Source organism: Amphiprion ocellaris, chromosome 7 (assembly GCF_022539595.1).
Source record: "Amphiprion ocellaris isolate individual 3 ecotype Okinawa chromosome 7, ASM2253959v1, whole genome shotgun sequence".
Taxonomy (NCBI): Eukaryota; Metazoa; Chordata; class Actinopteri; family Pomacentridae; genus Amphiprion; species Amphiprion ocellaris.
This window is the reverse complement of record NC_072772.1, coordinates 20,462,127-20,480,787: the sequence shown is the minus strand read 5'-3', so window position 1 is coordinate 20,480,787 and position 18,661 is coordinate 20,462,127. Positions and strand designations below refer to the sequence as shown.

At 39.3% G+C, this 18,661-nt stretch overlaps 1 protein-coding gene across 5 annotated transcripts in view; it reads left to right on the top strand.

Moving 5' to 3' along the window:
* Positions 1 to 18,661, top strand: part of LOC111567581 (chloride channel protein 2) — a 218,277-nt gene that overhangs the window by 159,823 nt on the left and 39,793 nt on the right. For all 5 annotated transcript variants that reach the window (XM_035947502.2, XM_055012040.1, XM_023268793.3 and 2 more), the window contains 3 exons: positions 1,919 to 1,988; positions 3,240 to 3,350; positions 7,301 to 7,514. In XM_035947502.2, the coding sequence (XP_035803395.1) occupies positions 1,919 to 1,988; positions 3,240 to 3,350; positions 7,301 to 7,514 (395 nt within the window). The remainder of the gene's footprint in view (positions 1 to 1,918; positions 1,989 to 3,239; positions 3,351 to 7,300; positions 7,515 to 18,661) is intronic.

Here is an 18,661-nt window from a genome sequence, read left to right as displayed (position 1 = left end):
TTGACGCATGCAGACACTAAATGTGACTAGGTGTCAAGTTTGTGTCCCTCTGCTGAATAAACTGAGTATATTCAAGTAGTCTGTTAGCCTAATTGAAGGTAAAACCATCTAAAATAGTCTCTGCAGTGTTGATCGAGGGGAAAAAAGTGTGTTTTTGTGAGTATGTGGTCATCTTCCATTGCTAGATGTGATGTGTTTAATTATTCTAACAAATTTGACCCTTGAATTTAAGTGCAGTTTGTGTTTATTTGCCAGTGTGCTGACTGTGCAGACGTTTGCTGCTGCTAGAAAGCAACATCTACACCGTCTGTGTGTGTAAAAGTGTAACTGAAGAATAAAGGGAAGTTAATTAGCCTATTATTGTCTTGATTAGTTATGAATAATTTGGTCGAATTCACAAAAAATGCCTAACACTGTTTTTCTAAAACTCAGGTTGCTATTTAAAATAGTTAATTTTGTCTGATGAATAGTCTGATAATCAGTCTAAATTTCCAATTAGTTTTATTTCATTTTTTCACTCTGATACTGTATTTGAGTAGCTGATTTCTGATTGTTTTGTCTAGCCAATCAGTAGCGGGTGGCCCCTCTATCTTGTAAGGCTGCTGTTGACCAAAGATAACCTTGCTTGACTGAAATCATACCTACTCTTCAAACTATTGATTGGTCACAATGGAAAAGACAGAGCATCTGCAGATGAACTAAATGGGCCACAGAGTGGACTCTAGGTACCAGCCTTATTAACCTAAATGAATTATAAACTGACATAAAAATATAGTATTTACAGCATATTACAGCATTTAAACTTGATGATTTTATACTGAATTGTTGACAGAAGACTCAGTGCAGACCAGTGTGCAGCTGCTTGTGTTCATCAGATTTTTGAAAACAGAACTGGATCAACTGATGAGCCCAGCACAAGAACTATTCAGGAATATAACACAGACAAGATAGCTGCTGCTGTTAGACCATCTGTTGTTTTTTTGACCATCAGTTTGGAGCCGACTCCGAGACAGCATTCAGTAAATGTTAAATACATTGGACCTAGCAGTCTCTGTTCATGATCATGCGTTGATGCGGTGCTTTTGTCCTTATAAAAGTAACACCTGCCATTGTCCAACCGCTGAGAGTTTGGTCAGATGAGAGCATATCAACCACAACTGTATGCCATCATTTTTACAGCTCTTGGTTTGTTTGGACATAGGTAACAGTACATTTTCTTTACATCATCTTATCTAGATAAACTGAATTTTTTACCTGAACCTTCGACCAGCACTGATTATGTATTAAAAGTGACTTAGTGTCAAAGATGTAAGGACCGATCATGTGTTTACTGTAGAACTAATCAGTATTATACCAGCTGTGTAAAGCCTAAATGGAATTTTAAAGAGACATCTAATTTAACATCTATACCCAGAAAGGTGAGCATGTTATTTTTCATAATTATCTTTTTAACAAAGTTCTAAGTGTCAGTGCAACTTTTTCTTTCCTATAATAGGCATGGATGCCTTTAAAGACTCATATCTGTGAATCCTCTTCTCAAACTTTGGCACAGCCACACATGAACACACACCTGGAGATAATGCTCACACATTGTCAGCCATGACATTTCACTTTTTTGTTTGTCTTTTCTAATTAGCAGTCTCTTCCGCTCGCCTGGCGCAGTGTCGGCCAATCGGCAGAGCCCGCTCATTACCCAGGGTTTATTTCAGGGTCTTTGTCAAATGAAGAGTGAAAGTGACAGCTCAATCTAACCTCAGCAATAAGCATCGCATGGCCGCCTCCTCACTGCTGCTCGAGGATTCAACTTGGCCATCATCGAAGGCCACACTGGATGGGGCTCTGAAGCTAATTGAAATGCCACCTTGTTCTTTCTATTCATGCCGTTTCTTTCTTTGTGTCCCTCTTTCTTCTTTCATAGTTCTGGATGTCTGCCCTGGCCACCACCATCCCTGTGCCCTGCGGAGCCTTCATGCCAGTATTTGTCATTGGTAAGAAGCAAATGGCCACATGTGCACAAGTGTATTAGAACAGTGAGCGCGGATGTGTCTCTGAGAAAGAAAAGTGATATTTAAGAACAGTCATGTAACATGTGGAAAAAAGTTCCCCTTATTCTGACTTTGAAGAGTTCAGGCATTTTTTTCAGTGTGTTAGCCCCAGTGTATAATAATGTAATTAAATCTCCCAAGAATGAAACGAAATAAATAAATTGCTAGTTACTAAAAGTAAAATAATAATAAGTGGTCATTTAATGATAGCTTTAGCCAAGACTGTATATAAATGGTGGATCTATAGGTGTGATGTCCCCCATTCGTTCAAGGACTGTTTTGAAGCCTCAAGTGTGGAATTTGGCAAAACAGCTTTATCGTCTATTTTACTCTGAATGGGACTATAATTTACAAAATAAACATCATGCTGTATTGAAGGAGACCTGAAGCTAGCCATTGACATTTTTCTACTAAGACCATGAACTCATTAGGAAAAGGTTTACTGAGGTAATTAATTAAGTGAGAAATATGGTCATCTACACATAGACTTTCATATAGTCAGACTTCTCTTTCCTATTCGAGGAGTCTGCTGGCTCTTCAAAACAATGCAGGTTTAAAGTGCTTCTGCATTTTCTTCACTCATCAGAGCCAAAGGCTTCGTCACTTTCTTTTATATACATCCTGTGTAAAACGTCTTACCCACAAATGCTGTCTATCTAAAAACCCAAAAAATGCCATATTCTTTAGGAGAGCAGATATCAAGGTCATTTAATAAACCTTCATATCTAATGAAAGGAGTTGTAATTTCTGAAATGACCACCAGATGTAAATGATTCATTTTCAGAGAGCCCAAATTTAATGATTGAGACTATAGTGAAAAAAATAAAGAGACATCTTGGCGTTTTTAGAGAAGTTTATGGTTTTTAAATGGAAATCATTTGGAGCCAGGACTTTTCTGAAGCCATATCGCACTTAAAGGTAATTCTAGAGTAGCCTTAATCTCCAGCCCAAGTTGCTGCAATTTGTTGAGCACACCTTAAAAGAACATGATGCTGGAGTATTGGAAATATACATGTCTGCAGCTCGTTGCAATAAAGGGATCTATAGTAGAATGATTTTTTTTTTTTGTCTTTTTCCTCTGGAGAAAATGCTGTGGTGTTGAACTAGTGTTCTTAATTACTAACCCCAGATGATGAAAAGCCCAGTATTGATTGTGAGCCTTTGTTTCTTTCTCTGTGTGTGTGTCCATTTCAGGGGCAGCCTTTGGTCGTCTGGTAGGAGAGAGCATGGCAGCTTGGTTCCCAGATGGCATTAACACAGATGGTACCATCTACCCCATAGTGCCTGGAGGCTACGCTGTCGTGGGTAAGGCTTCTGTTTTGTATTGTTCACTGTTCTTAACCACTCTTCTAAGTATGATGTTTTAAACAGATTTAATAAAATGCTGATGTTTTGACACCTGCAGAAACCTGTTTCTAAATGAATCAGTCTGTGCAATATGGAGACCATGTGTGGATATCTTTTTTCTTTTTTTTTTTTGCTGCTTACTTCTCATTAGGTTTCTGTGTGGTATCACTGCTTCTGCTTTTACTTTTCAACCTTCTACTAATAGACAATGAATCAAGATAAATATTTCCAACAGCCCAGTGCCTCGATTTACAGTTCCAAGTTAAGCCTCTAAATGGACCCTGATTAAAGCAGACATTGGATATGATCAGACTTAAACACTAAAGACAGAATCGAGTTGCAGTTACACCATCACCAGGATAAACTTCACAAAGAAAACACCCGAAAAGCAGCTCAGACACCAGCTGACAAAATACCATGTTATATAATTTTTTTACTACATTGTGTAATTTCTAAAAATTAAAAAAACGCACTTACTGTAGGTCTCAACTGTAGTCGACACCGGCTTCTCCCTATAAAATGACAATTATTATATTATTTTTATTCTAGACACACGTCTAAGCAGTAGAAAATGTCACTGACTCGACAGGGGATGATGCAGAAATGTCTAAATGAGAGATAATTACTAATGAATTAATGTAGCTGGATTGAGAAATTGTATTCAATCATTCTCTAATCTTTGAACCTCAAGTAATTTGGGGGTGTTTTGCTCCTATTACATTTTTCCTTACTGTGGGATCATTTTTCACTACACGATGTTGTCAATATTGGAAATACTGGTTGTTCCACATGCTATAGATATTCTACTATTTACATTTAGAATCCTCTGCTAACTAAACTACTCTGCACATAAGATATTTCAGCATGCTGACTGTACCTTCCAACAACTTGCTGACAGTTGCATTTACTTTTTTAATCAGCTGTTTTATTTTTCTCTCACTCGCTCTAATTTGTTTGCATAGTTTTCAAACTCTCCTATCTACACTGTGTACACACACCAAAATTTCACTAACTTTTTGTCTCTTAAGTGTTGGTCACAACTGAGTCACATATGGCTATGACTAATTTCTGTTCTTTACAGCATCTGGTGACAGATTTTTGATTGTTAAATGAGACATTATATAAAGTGATTTTAATAAAATATCAAGATGCTAGGCCTGTATTTAGTTCAGTTTCCTCAGGAACGGCACATCACACATTATTAATTCAAGACCATCGAAAAGTTGGAAATCCAAAGATTTTTGTCTAATTTGGCAGTTTCAGGCTAATTACACATGTGATTTTCTCAGTGTTTTTAAAGCTGTCAGCCACTACATGTACATATATAAATATACACTACTGTTCAAACTTTGGGGTCACCCAGGCAAGTTTTCCATGAAAACTCACACTTTAATTCAAGTGTTAACATAATTGCACAAGAGTTTTCTAATTATCAATGAGCCTTTCAACACCATTACCTAACACAATGTAGCATTAGAACACAGGAGTGATGGTTGCTGGAAATGTTCCTCTGTACCCCTATGGAGATATTCCATTAAAAATCAGCTGTTTCCAGCTGGAATAGTCATTTACCACATTAACAATGTCTAGACTGGATTTCTGATTAATCTGATCTTCATGAAAAACATACTGATTTTCTTTCAAAAGGAAAAGACATTGCTCAGTGACCCAAACTTTTGAACGATAGTGTAAAATCTTCCCAGAATGCATCAGTGCTACTTGTTGACAGCCGTGCTGATTATGCCGCTGTTGCGGATTGGTGGCGGCTGTTTTTTCGGGCCTGCTGATGTTGCTGTTGTGGTGCGCTGTGGCTGATGACTCAGCCCTTTACAGGCCTGACAGTCTGATGAGCCTCTTTCATCTCACACAGCAGAGCTCTCTTTAAGGACTAAATGTTAGGATGGGCAGAGAGAGCAGTAGCATTTATCAGACAGGGATAGGCAGACATACACGGGCTTAATTAAGTTACGAGAAAGAACAATAAAACCTGCCTTTAGACTCTCTCACCCACCATCTGTTTCTCTCTGCTCTCCTCCCTCTTCTCTTTTTATTTTAATGCTTTCATTCTCTACTGTTTTTTCCCAGTGTTCATCTCATTCTTTGAATTGGACTCATCCATTTTCTCTGTTCATATGAAGGCTCACTTCGCCCCATGCTGCTCTGTCTGCTTTGATGCAGCTTTCATATTGCGGTTTTCATGACATTTTATTGGGGGAAAAAAAGATTTGGAAATATTGAGGTTCCCGTTTGGATTGAATTAGCTGAATAAGTCGATTTTTGCCTTGTGGGCATGTGAGAGGAGATTGTGTGGAGAAGAATGTGAATTTAGTTTTCTGGGCTCTGAGTATATGAGGTAGCGAGTGTTAGTCTGGTCAGGGAAACTGATAACAGGATGGTGACTCAGACACTTTTAGTAAATTAATTTCCAGAGCTGAAGTATGTGGATTGGATCAACAATGTTATATATACAGCATATTTTATTTATGACCTGGAACACAAATATTCTAGTACTGAACAGATTTTGACTAATGTTTATATCCAGTACTTTTTTTTGCACGTTGTTAGTAGTATAGCTGAAATGTATCAACACCTACGATGTGCAACTTGAAAACCGATATAGAGGCTTTTAATATTGCATGATTTTTCATAACCTAGCTCTGGCCTGTATCCCAGTGTTAGTAGTATATATAACAGCACATAGAAGAGTCATGAAGTCACACATTCTGGAGCTTTTTTCAAGTAGAAATGGTACCACAATCAGTATGGAAATGTACTGAAGAACTGAAGTAGGTTCATTTTCTCATGCATTTCTATACAATCAGACATTAGGGTTTAAAGGTGCCTCTATGTTGGCTTCACTTTTCAGACCAGGAGGCTACGTCCATTTTTATTTCCAGTTCATGGGTCTCACCACATGTCATATACCAGTTGGTGCTTTTCCTCTCCCCAGCCTCAGAGGGTGGTAATGTAACCACTGTGGTTTGGTGCATCACAATGGTAAATAAGAAGATGCACTGGAAAACTGCTTTATTGAAAGTGTCAAAAAGACAACAAGAAAAGCACTCAGAGTGCAGTACTCTGCCAAGGCTGCTCAGTCGTTGTATCATTGCCAGCCTTTAATAAAAAAAAAATCACCTTGCACTGAGCACAGGTGTGTGTTATGCATGTGTACTTTATGTACGGATACCGAATCGCTTGACCTAAATATGTAGCGGGCAGCAGGAAGTAATGGGACTCAGAAACACCCCCACAATTTGATCGTTTTAATTGTCCCTTGTGTCATCTCCAACAGATAAGTCCCCAGGAGTGGATTTGTAGTAGGATCACAATCGTGTGATCCTACTACATTTCATCCAAATCTGTTAGTCCATTTTTGAGTAATGTTGCTGACAGACAGACAGACAAACGTACACCGATTGTCACATAACTTTGCGTTCCTTGGTGGAGTAATAAGAAAAAGAAAACAAAAAGTAAACAGTTGGAACTGAAGATGGAAGGAAAACAACCAAACCAGTACAGTAGAAATAATTTGTAATTAGGCTTAAGAATTTATCATGGAATTAAGTAATCAGTTGATTTCTGTTTTCAGAAATAAAGCTGCCTTGCTGCAAAATGAGATTTAAAATCGCTAAAAATCAACAACCAGTCAGTTATTGAGTTGTTGCTGTTGATCAATAGTCATCTATATTATATGCTAGGAAGCAGTAAAAAAATGTTTTATTGCTCTTTACGATCATGTTAGTATTGAACTGCCTCTCATTTTGATGAATGATGTCCTTGAATCCCCCTTCAACCCCCCAGAGGCCTCTTTGGAAGTCCCACCTTGAAAACCACTGATCTGAACAGTTGCTTCCAAACACTATCTCTCTGTTGTTTTGCTCACCCTCCTGTCCTCTCCCCACCCAAAGGTGCTGCAGCCTTGTCGGGAGCGGTCACCCACACGGTTTCCACTGCAGTCATAGTGTTTGAGCTGACTGGCCAGATCTCCCACATCCTGCCAGTGATGATAGCGGTGATCCTGGCCAATGCCGTGGCCCAGTCTCTGCAGCCCTCCCTCTACGACTCCATCATCAGGATCAAGAAGCTGCCCTACCTCCCAGAGCTGGGCTGGGGTCACCACGAGTACGTACACTTCATCAGCTCTACCGCTCCATTACTGTCACACAGAGCATTATGCATATTTGATTTTTCAGCAGCAGGGGACGAGAAATGGCAAAGCATGCTATCTATTAAACATTATAAATAATGGATAGAAGAAAGAAAAATGAAACAAATGTGAATGTGCAAATAACAGAAAACCAAGCTGAAAAATTAACAGATATTTTGTTTAACTTTTTTTCCCTAAAATCATATTTTAAATCCTTGGTAAATTACAGCAAATGCATAAGACAGGATTATTTCATTGTGCTTCATCCCTCTGAGGCTGTAATGCTCATTATACAATACACATTAAGCAGACACTGTTAAAGGGTTTTTCCAGTATTAAATCCACAAAATACCTTAATATTTCTGCATCAAAATGGTAGTAGATCCAACGGAACTGTGTGTGTCATGTACAGAAATGTTTGATATTGTGGGAAATACACTTAGTCACTTTTTTGGTGAGAGGCCCAATTAGTCTTTCATCTGTACCCAGTGAATAAAAGCCAGCAGTCCCATTAGCTCAGCCTTGTACAAAGTGGGATTAAACAAACAAACTGGAAATAATTGAGCTTCAAAATGAGTGGAAAAAGGCAGATTTTGTTAGCTTAGTGAAGAGTCTGGCTAGCTGTACTTGATTTGTTCCATAGACAGCATTTTTGCAAATTGCAATGCTAATTTAGCCTCTGACTTATTTTATGACAATGATATGTTACTAGAGCACAGCTTTTAGCATGTTAGTTTAGATGGACACCACTGTCATCAAAAAAATAACAAACATATATGTAGTCAGCGGTTTGTTATTTATTAACAGGGGGTATGACCTCATGGGAACACAGCTCAAATTTTGCATCTGCAAAAAACAGTTGTCTGTTTTTTGCAGATGCAAAATTTGAATTTGGGCTTGCTGAACGGGCCACCAATGGACAGCGGCTATGGTCCCTGACGCAGTGCCTTGAGTCGATTCCAGCTCACAGCCCTTTGCTGCAGGTCTTCTCCCCAGTCTTCTCCCTACTTTCCTGTCGGCCTCTCGACTAACCTGTCTAATAAAGCCAACAAAAGGCCAAAAAAAAAAAATTAATTATTCAGACAGAATTTTCTCATCTTCTCATGTTTCTCTCCATAGCAGGACCATTTTAAGATGCATTAACCTCATAATCCCTTGGAGTTTTGATTGACTTTACCTTGCATGGTCCAGGACTACACCTTGCTAATTGTCTCTTTGGTCATAAAAGTGTCACTGCTTAACAGAGTATGAAGTTACAATTAAGTATAGAATTTTGCACTTATTGCATATAGTTCAGAGAATATTGTTTATCGATGACAAAACTGGCAAAAGAGTGTAAATGAGTGAAAAATAGACGATTATAAATCTGTTTGCTACTTCAGCACCATGGACAGCACCAAGGATTTATTAATATACAGCACATCTAGCCTGGTGATATTTCAGAGCCAGAGTTGGGGCCGTAGATTTAACTTGAACCAGCTGCAGTCAGATAGAAGATCAATGAGTCAGGCAGGCCATACTAACATATTCAACTAAACGGCAGCTCTGCTCTTGCACTGCTTCTACTACTCGGAGATGGAAAGGGAAGATGGCAGATTAATAAGGGGGATGGCCTCCTCCCTCTTCCTCCCTCTTATTGCCTACTGGGTATATGGTATTATTTGTGTTTGTTTAAAATGCCAATTTAGGCGTATTAGTGTGCCAGAGACACTTACACATGTGGACAAAATTGTTGGTACCCCTCGGTTAATGAAAGAAAAACCCACAATGGTCACAGAAATTATTTGAATCTGACAAAAGTAATAATAAATCAAATTTCTATGAAAATAACCAATGAAAATCAGACATTACTTTTGAACCATGGTTCAAAAGAATTATTTTAAAAGATAAACTCATGAAACAGGCCTGGACAAAAATGATGGTACCCCTAGAAAAGACTGAAAATAATGTGACCATAGGGACATGTTCAATCAAGGTGTGTCCTCTAATTAGCATCACAGGTGTCTACAAACCTGTAATCAGTCAGTCGGCCTATTTATAGTGTTACACTACTACTATAGTCACTGTGCTGTTTGGTGACATGGTGTGTACCACACTAAACATGGACCAGAGGAAGCCAAGGAGAGAGTTGTCTCAGGAGATGAGAAAGAAAATTACAGACAAGCATGTTAAAGGTAAAGGCTATAAGACCATCTCCAAGCAGCTTGATGTTCCTGTGACTACAGTTGTACTTATTATTCAGAAATGTAAGATTCATGGGACTGTAGCCAACCTCCCTGGATGTGGCCGCAGGAGGAAAACTGATGACAAATGGAAGAGATGGATAATATGAATGATAACAAAAGAGCCCAGAACAACCTCTAAAGACATTAAAAATGAACAAGGTCAAGGTACATCAGTGTCAGATGGCACCATCCGTCGTTGTTTGAGCCAAAGTGGACTTCATGGGAGACGACCAAGGAGGACACCATTGTTGAAAACAAATCATAAAAAAGCCCGACTGCAATTTGCCAAACTGCATGTTGACAAGCCACAAAGCTTCTGGGAGAATGTCCTATGGACAGACCAGACAAAACTGGAACTTTTTGGCAAGGCACATCAGCTCTATGTTCACAGACGCAAAAATGAAGCATATCAAGGAAAGAACACTGTCCCTACTGTGAAACATGGAGGAGGATCTGTTATGTTCTGGGGCTGCTTTGCTGCATCTGGCACAGGGTGTCTTGAATCTGTGCAGGGTACAATGAAATCTCATGACTATCAAGGTATTCTAGAGAGTAATGTGCTGCCCAGTGTCAGAAAGCTTGGTCTCAGTTGCAGGTCATGGGTCTTGCAACAGGATAATGACCCAAAACACACAGCTAAAAACAGCCAAGAATGGCTAAGAGGTAAACATTGGACTATGCTGAAGTTGCCTTCTATGAGCCCTGATCTAAATCCTATTGAACATCTGTGGAAGGAGCTGAAACATGCCGTCTGGAGAAGGAACCCTTCAAACCTGAGACAACTGGAGCAGTCTGCTCATGAGGAGTGGACCTGAAAACCTGCTGAGAGGTGCAGAAGTCTCACTGACAGTTACAGAAATCGTTTGATTGCAGTGATTGCCTCAAAAGGTTGTGCAACAAAATATTAAGGATAACATCATTTTTGTCCAGGCCTGTTTCATGAGTTTATTTTTTTAAATAATTCTGTTGAGCCACGATTCAAAAGCAGTGTCTAATTTTCATTGTTTAATTTTCATAGAATTTTTATTTATTATTGTTTTTGTCAGATTCAAATAATTTCTGTGACCATTGTGGGTTTTTCTTTCATTAACCAAGGGGTACCAACAATTTTGTCCACGTGTGTAATTCAATAACGAGATGAGACTGATGGAAATTCAGGGATAACATTTGAAGGTATCCCAGCATCAAGTGAACTAATGGAGGGAGTGCTACATAAGTAAAACTATGAATGCTGGCTCATGCTAATCACTCTTTAAACATTTTGGGGAGCATTTTCCTTTATTAGATACACAGGAAATGTGAGGAAAGAAGGCAGGAAAATGGTGTGCAGGAATGGTTTTACCCTAGTCTAATCTGAGGAATTTAATATTTAGCATCTGCTGATACTGAGTTACCCAGGTGTATACTTTTCCATGGGTATACACACTATAGGCGCACTAAAGTTATTAAAATCAATCCAGTGTTTGTGCTTGACAACTGACTAGCTCTGCAGTGCATGAAGAAACCAGAAAAGCACTTGAACAACGTACTCCGCCAAGGCTGCTCAGTCGTATCATTTCCAGCGGCTGGAATCTTGAAAAAAATCATGGCAGAAATTATGGCACCATAGACTGTGGCTATTTAATATAGATGTACCCACAAACACAATGACCTTGCGCTGAGCACAGGCATGTGTTATGCATGTGTACATTATGTATGGATACCAAATCATGTGACCTAAATATATAGCGAGTGGCGGGAATTGATGGGACTCAGAAACACCCCCACAGTTTAATCAGTTGTTCCTTGAATCATTTCCATTGGATGAGTCCTGATAAGTCCGCAGCGGTGTATTTGTAGTAGGATCGCAATCATATGATTGTCAGCAGGCAGCTGATGTAGTGTTCACTTGTTGTCATAGTTACAGTGACGCCGTGCCGCTATCTCACAATGATGCAGAAATCTTTAACAAATCTGTGGATCCAGAGTATAAGCCGCATCACTGCCAATATCTAAGCATTTGGCCATTGTGTCATTTCTGACCTTCATGGAAAATTTCATCCAAAATTTGTTCGTTTGTCCGTTGCTAACAGACGGACAAACATACGCCGATTGTTACACAACGCCGCCGTTCCTTGGCGGAGTAAAAAATATGCATTTCTGCATCCAAGCTGTTCCTTAATGTTATGTAGTTTTTGAAAAGCTCCGATATAAGCCAGATTTATGGCCACTGTGCTTAAATTGTTTTAACAATAAATTGACAATTGATTGATAACAATTATTGATTTAAAAGACTATTCAGAAGTTACATCCATAGCGTCCTGCCAGCAGTTGTGCTCTGCACCTGTGTGACAGTGGACGTTAATAATGAATTGGGCTCAAGTTTGTGCCCATAACGATCAGTTAAAAAAATTCTTGATCAATGTTTAGTTTTCCAGTCAATGTCGCAAGTGTGCTACAAGTGCTGCAGTCCAATCAGTTAAATTGACATTTTAAAGTCTTCATTTGCTCCTCAGGCATTACTTTCATTATTTACGTTATGATGTAGATAGTGTGTGTGTGTTGCCAGTCCTAATCTTTTTTGTTAATAGGTGCTTTAAAACTGACTGCACTGTGTTTCATATTGGTTTGAAATATTACTTTCAGTTTAGATATTTGAACACCACCCCTACGTAGATGAAAATTTGCTTTACAAAAAGACAGATGAGGGTGGAGGCGCCTGGCTCAGTAGTAATATGGCTTTTAATTGCCTTCACACTTATTAATAATTTATACCAACCACACAATAGTGAATGGGATTACCAGCTGCTTGGTGTCCTCAGAGCTTGGTGGATCCATACAGCCGCACTTTCCATTTAATTGTTTGGAACCGATTATTGTTATGGATGCTGGCAAATCATTAGGCGGAGATAATAGTTCGGATGCATCATTCACAAATTGGGAGTAATGAGGAAAAATTTTATTTCATCCTCCATCTGTTCATCATTTTCCATGCCCTTCCCCTGAAGAGTTTCATTGTCTTTGTCTGCTACGTGGATCCTTCATGTTCTACGACGGGTCCCCAGTTGACTTGCGCTGTCCATTTCTTTATCTATTCCTCGGTCATTTCATCTCTGCTGCTCTTTTCTCTTCTGTCTTCTTCTTATCTGCTGTGACATTATGGCCTCTCCGTGGCATCGCCACACTCCTGTCCTGTGTGTAATGTGAGCTGTTGTCAGTGGGCAGTGATGTAGTTGATAGCTTTCTTTTTCCTGATTACATAATGTAGCAAACACATGCACAGGACTGTCCACCACACAATCACTGTTAGTGATGTGGTATTAGAGGGCGCACATGCTTCCTTTAAAGTATTTTTATGTTTTTTTTACAACCAGGTCTTAACCAATCAGTTAAAACAGCAGTGTGTTTTACTCACCGTGTTAACAGGTGAGATCTGAGAACACAGTAGCATCACTAAAAACAAGAAAAGCACTCAGAGTGCAGTACTTCGCCAAGGCTGCTCAGGTGTGTCATTTCAGACAACTGAAATCTTTGATAAAATATGACCTTGCAGTAAACAAAGGCATGTGTTATGCATGTGTACGTTATGTACGGATACCAAATCGCGTGACCTAAATATGTAGCAGGCGGCAGGAATTGATGAGATTTAGAAACACCCCCACAATTTAATCAATTGTTCCTTATATCATTTCCGACGAATAAGTCTTGATAAGTCCACAGTGGTGAGTTTGTAGTAGAATCACAATTATGCGATCGTCAGCAGGCAGCTGACGTAGTGTTCACTTCTTGTCATAGCTACAGTGACACTATCTTGCAATACATGAATCTTTAACAAATCCGTGGATCCAGACAATAAGCCGCATCACTGCCAAAATCTAATCAGTTTGTCCTTGTGTCATTTCTGACCTTCCCTGAAAATTTCATCCAGATCTGTAGTCCGTTTTTGAGTAATGTTGCTTACAGACAGACAAACGTATGCCGATCGTCACATACCTCCACCGCATTCCTTAGCGGAGTAACAAGTCTGACTGGGCAAAAAAGACGAGGTCTGCTGCTCATACAGCTGATGTGTTCTGTACAACAAAGCTGAGTCCTTTGTCTATTGAGAGCTGCACACATTGATAGCCAGCCTCCAAAGGATGCTGCACCTCCAACCAAGACGTTTCAAAATATGTGTTTGGATCTTCTGTTCTGTTGGTGCTTCGCTCTGACAAACTGGTTCCTAATGTATGCAGATATGATCATGTCATTAGGAACATTAGGAAACAATCCCACATATGATGAACAGTAAACAATCAGAGCTTAATTAAGCCCTCTGAGTCCACCCACTGTTGCTGTCTGTGCCCTGTGCTTGTGCCAACAAGTTGCTCTGAGCAGGCTGAAACCCAAACTAGAAGACTGATTAGAACACAACTATGGCTTCACTCTGAAAACTGCATTTACTAGAGCTGAATGATTTGGGGGAAATGTCTTATTGTGATTTTTATAACAGATATTGCAATGGGATTTGTAAAGTAATGTTTAAAAGTCAAGCTTTGGTTCGATGTTCTCTTTGCAGTAAATTTAACACATGTGAATGAGCATTACCACATGAGATATTATGAAATGCATGACTCACACAAGGAAGACATGGGAATTTGCAAAATCATTGACATTTTAGCCCCCTGAGCAGAGGCACTGCAAAATGTCCAAGGTGTGGCTGTTAGCGAATGGGTCTATCTCAGACAAACCACAGTGTGCTGGATGGACCATGTGGTATACATTGATCAATAGGCAGCATAAACAACACTTGAAAGTTTCAATCTGCTCAAAATAATTAAAACTGAATTACACCATTAGTGTAATTATTAAATAGCCACACCTTGTTAACTAAACTGCAGCCTTTGGGATTTGCAGTATGCGCTGTTTCTAATTGTTCAGTTCTGATTTAAAATTAATCAACTGTTCAACCCAAGCATTTAGCATTTGGTTTGTGTTTATTTATTTCTCAGATACTGTTTTCCTGTAGCTGCCATACACCCCTCAAAATACACTACCAGTCAAAAGTTTATGCTTTTTATTCATTTGTATTATTTTCTACATTGTAGGTTAATACTGAAGATTCACACTTTTTTGTTTACAACATAATTTCATATTTATTCTTTTATAGTTTTGATGTCTTCAATATTAATCTACAATGTACAAAATAATTAAATAAAATCCACTGAATGAGGAAGTGTGTCCAAACTTTTGACTGGTAGTGTGCCTCAGCTGCAGTTGATGACACATTAAACTCTCAGGAAAGTACCTCTGCACTGCTTTTAAACAGAGGTTAGGAATTTAAACATACATGCATTTGCAGACACAAGCTAATTTTAAAAAAAAAAGGTCTTTACTCTTGCAAAAATCTTAAATAGGGGCGCAAAATATAATTTTCCTTAACTGATAGTAGTTGTGTTAAAAGGTGTTGAAATGACTGAAATGCAGTGGATGTTTTTAAGTACTAATGGTTAATATTTGCCATAAAATCAACTTGGTGCTTGGAAGCTATCATTAATCAAAACACAATATAATAATCTACTCATATGATAGGCACAAAATTTCCAGATGTTAAGAGTTGCTTGGATTTTTAAGAGAGTGTGTGAAAGCCTGTGTATGTGTTTATGTTTAAGTGTGTGTGAAAGGGAAAATAAATTATGATCATCTATCATCAAAAATACTAAATTATGTCAGCATGATGACACGTTTCAAAATGTTAAAGTTGCCGAGGCATAAAGATAATTGAGAAACTGTCAGGAATCCCCTCTGTGTGTGTGTGTATTAGCGTGTAAACATTCAGCACAAACACGCAAACAACTTGGATAAAAATGTAATCGCTACAAATCATCTGCCTTTAGTAAGACATAGGCTATTCCACGAACTTGGGTTGTTACTCAGAAAGGTCCTATGTTGCTCCATCTATCATTCACTTTTTTTTTTATACCTCTTTCTGCCTCTTACTTCACCTTCACTCCAGTCTTCCTCAGTGGGGGGGAGAGGCGGTGAGACACTGTAGGTAGCGTAGCCCCCTCCAAGCTGAATGTGTTTTCATTCTAACTGGAAATTATCCATCTCACACCCACGCAACCGTCCACCCCCCCACCTCGGCCCACACACACACACACACACACACACACACACACACACACACACACACACACACACACATATGCAGTAACCCTTGTGTAATGCCAGCAGTGCAACACGCACATTTGCTCATACACCCACACGGACATGGAGAGAATTGGATTTCTTATCTTTTATTTCTGTTCAGCTTTTGCAGATGTGAACACACACACAGATCACATACATGCATGTCTTCTGCTACAGACATGATCCTCTTTTAGAATCATGCCCAGCAGCACATATAAAACTGTTTCCTTGTCTTCTCCCTCTTTTATTCAGACCAGTCTCTTGTCTTCTGTCTTGACGGATCCATCTTCAGCATTGGACTGGCATTTGAAAGAAAGTGTGGGAACAATTACATAACATCACTCTCTCTGTTGGTGTGTGCGTGTGTGTGCGCGCAAAGTCGTTTGTTCTGCCTCTGTCACTTTGTGTTTCTTAACATTTCATAATAGCCAATTATGTTCTGTTGAATAGTCTACGATCCGCCATGGTCTGTGCTCCTCTGACAGGAAGCAAAACCACAGGAGATGATCGTATTTTCTCCAGAACGTTACAACCGTCCTTTTATTGGCTTCAACACCTCCGCCTCAAAATCTACACCAACAGCCGTACTCACGCATGTTAGCAGCCAAACCCTCTACACTCTGCTCTGGACAATATGGAAGATTTGTGAAGCCTGGATTTCTAACTCTGTAAGTCTGTTTATCTTGGCTCACATCTATGAGTTGAGCCTTAATGCAAGATAGCTCAAACTGATCAGATGTGTTACCCACCCTTTGCAGGGTAGGAAGGTTCAATTAAGAGGAAACCAATCAGATTTCATCAACTGCCTTTGATATCTCAGGGGAAATTAGCCCTGGCAGCAGTTGTGGCCAGTTCAGAGGCATGCATTACATTATTCTCTCAGATCCATTCATGAATTAATAGAGGTTGCCAGTGCACCACAGAAAAAGGAGCTTCCTTTAAGGGTGTGGGTTTTTTTTTTCCCGCTCATCATTTTAATAGAACCCGTTGGTGATTCAACCTCCATCCAGTTCATGACATCTGTTTCATTTGTTGGTAATGACAGGAGGTATTTAGCGATGGAGGAAAATATTCAGTGGTGCCCAAAATTTTATGTATTTTCTGTTTGAGATTTGTTCATAGTGAAAAGAAAAAAAACTGCAGAGTATGAATGTGCAATGGCTGTCACCATCTCTAGAAACATTAAGAAAAGTTCCTTCTTGTTCAGAAGAAAATCCAATGAAAGACTTTGGTCATCTTGGTGCGACAGACAGGTGATATAAGAGATGAGCTGGTGGTTACAACTATTAAGGCCAACGTCTGAATGGGGACCATAAAGATTAGTATATTAAGGGGATGGTTCACTCAGATTACAAAAAAAAATGTACACTCACCAGCCACTTTAAGTACACCTTTTTGACTGCTTGTTACAGCAAGCATTTAATAAGACAACCATGCAGCAGGAACTCATTGCATTTAGGCATGCAGACGTGGTCGAAAGGATCTGCTGAGTTCAAACCAAGTGTCAAAATGGGGAAGGAAAGACTTTGAACATGACACCGCTGTTGGTACCAGATGGACTGGATGGACTGTTTCAGAAATGGTCATCTACTGCTGTTTTCATGTGCAAATCGACATCAGTGGGAGAAAGAAAAACCATCCAGTGGGCAGCTTTTCTCTTGAGTGTTAAAGTCTCATTGTTGCCAGACTAGTTTGAGATAATAGAAAATGAAAAGTAACTTAATTCACCGTTTGTTACAACCAAGATATGCAGAAGAGAAATGCACAACACATTAAACTGTGAAGCTGATGCTCTACAGCAGCAGCAGCAGACTACAGCAGGCATTGGACTCTGAAGATGTAGAAAAAGTTTCTATTGCGATGGTCAGATGGTTAGGTTGGAATTTGAACAACATGAAAGCATGACTCCATCCTGCCTTGTTCCAACAATTCATCCGTTGGTTGTGTTGTAATTGTGTGGGCAAAGTTTTCCTAGCACATGTTGGGGCCCTCAGTATCATTTAAATGTCTGTCTACCTGAGTTGTTACTGACCGTGTCCCTTCCTGTGTGACCACAGTGTACCTTGCTCTAATGTCAGTTCATTGAACATGACAAGCAGGTCACTATACACAAAAAGCCTCCACAGTCACCAGAACGCAGTTTAATCAAGCACTTTTGGAATGTGGATGACTAACAGTCTCCATCTGCAGCAGATTTGTCGTGTCAATACAAACCAAAACCTCTGTAACTAATGTAATGATTGCTCAGTGTGACTTCTAGTGTATGTAGTCGTGCAGATGCTCCACGTTCCACATTTCAGACTTGTGCCTCATAGATTTCTTACCACTCTTTCACAGCTGGAGTAAATGTAATATTGCTTTCTGTGATCCCACCATTGAAAAGTTATTATAGTAAGATTTGAAACATTCGACAAAAAGATCTCTTTCCAGCAATAGTGTCCCTGTTACTCTGAAAACTCCACTTACCTCTCGCCAAAGACTATCCATTGTGCTTCTGTCAAAAGTACTTTTAGTGAAAAAGTGAAAGCTGCTGTCAGTAATGCCATTTTCCAAAGCAGTGAGCACCACAAAAACAGTTTGGTTCACCTACATTGTGTACAAGTTGATGCAAGTATCTCAAAACCTGGACAAATACACCCTGTTGGGTCTGCATGGCTAGATAGAGTGAGGCGATAATGTTTATATTTGCCAGTTTTGAGCTCCGTAACTTTTATCCAGTGCTAATGAAGGAGGCTGTGTGCCCCTTA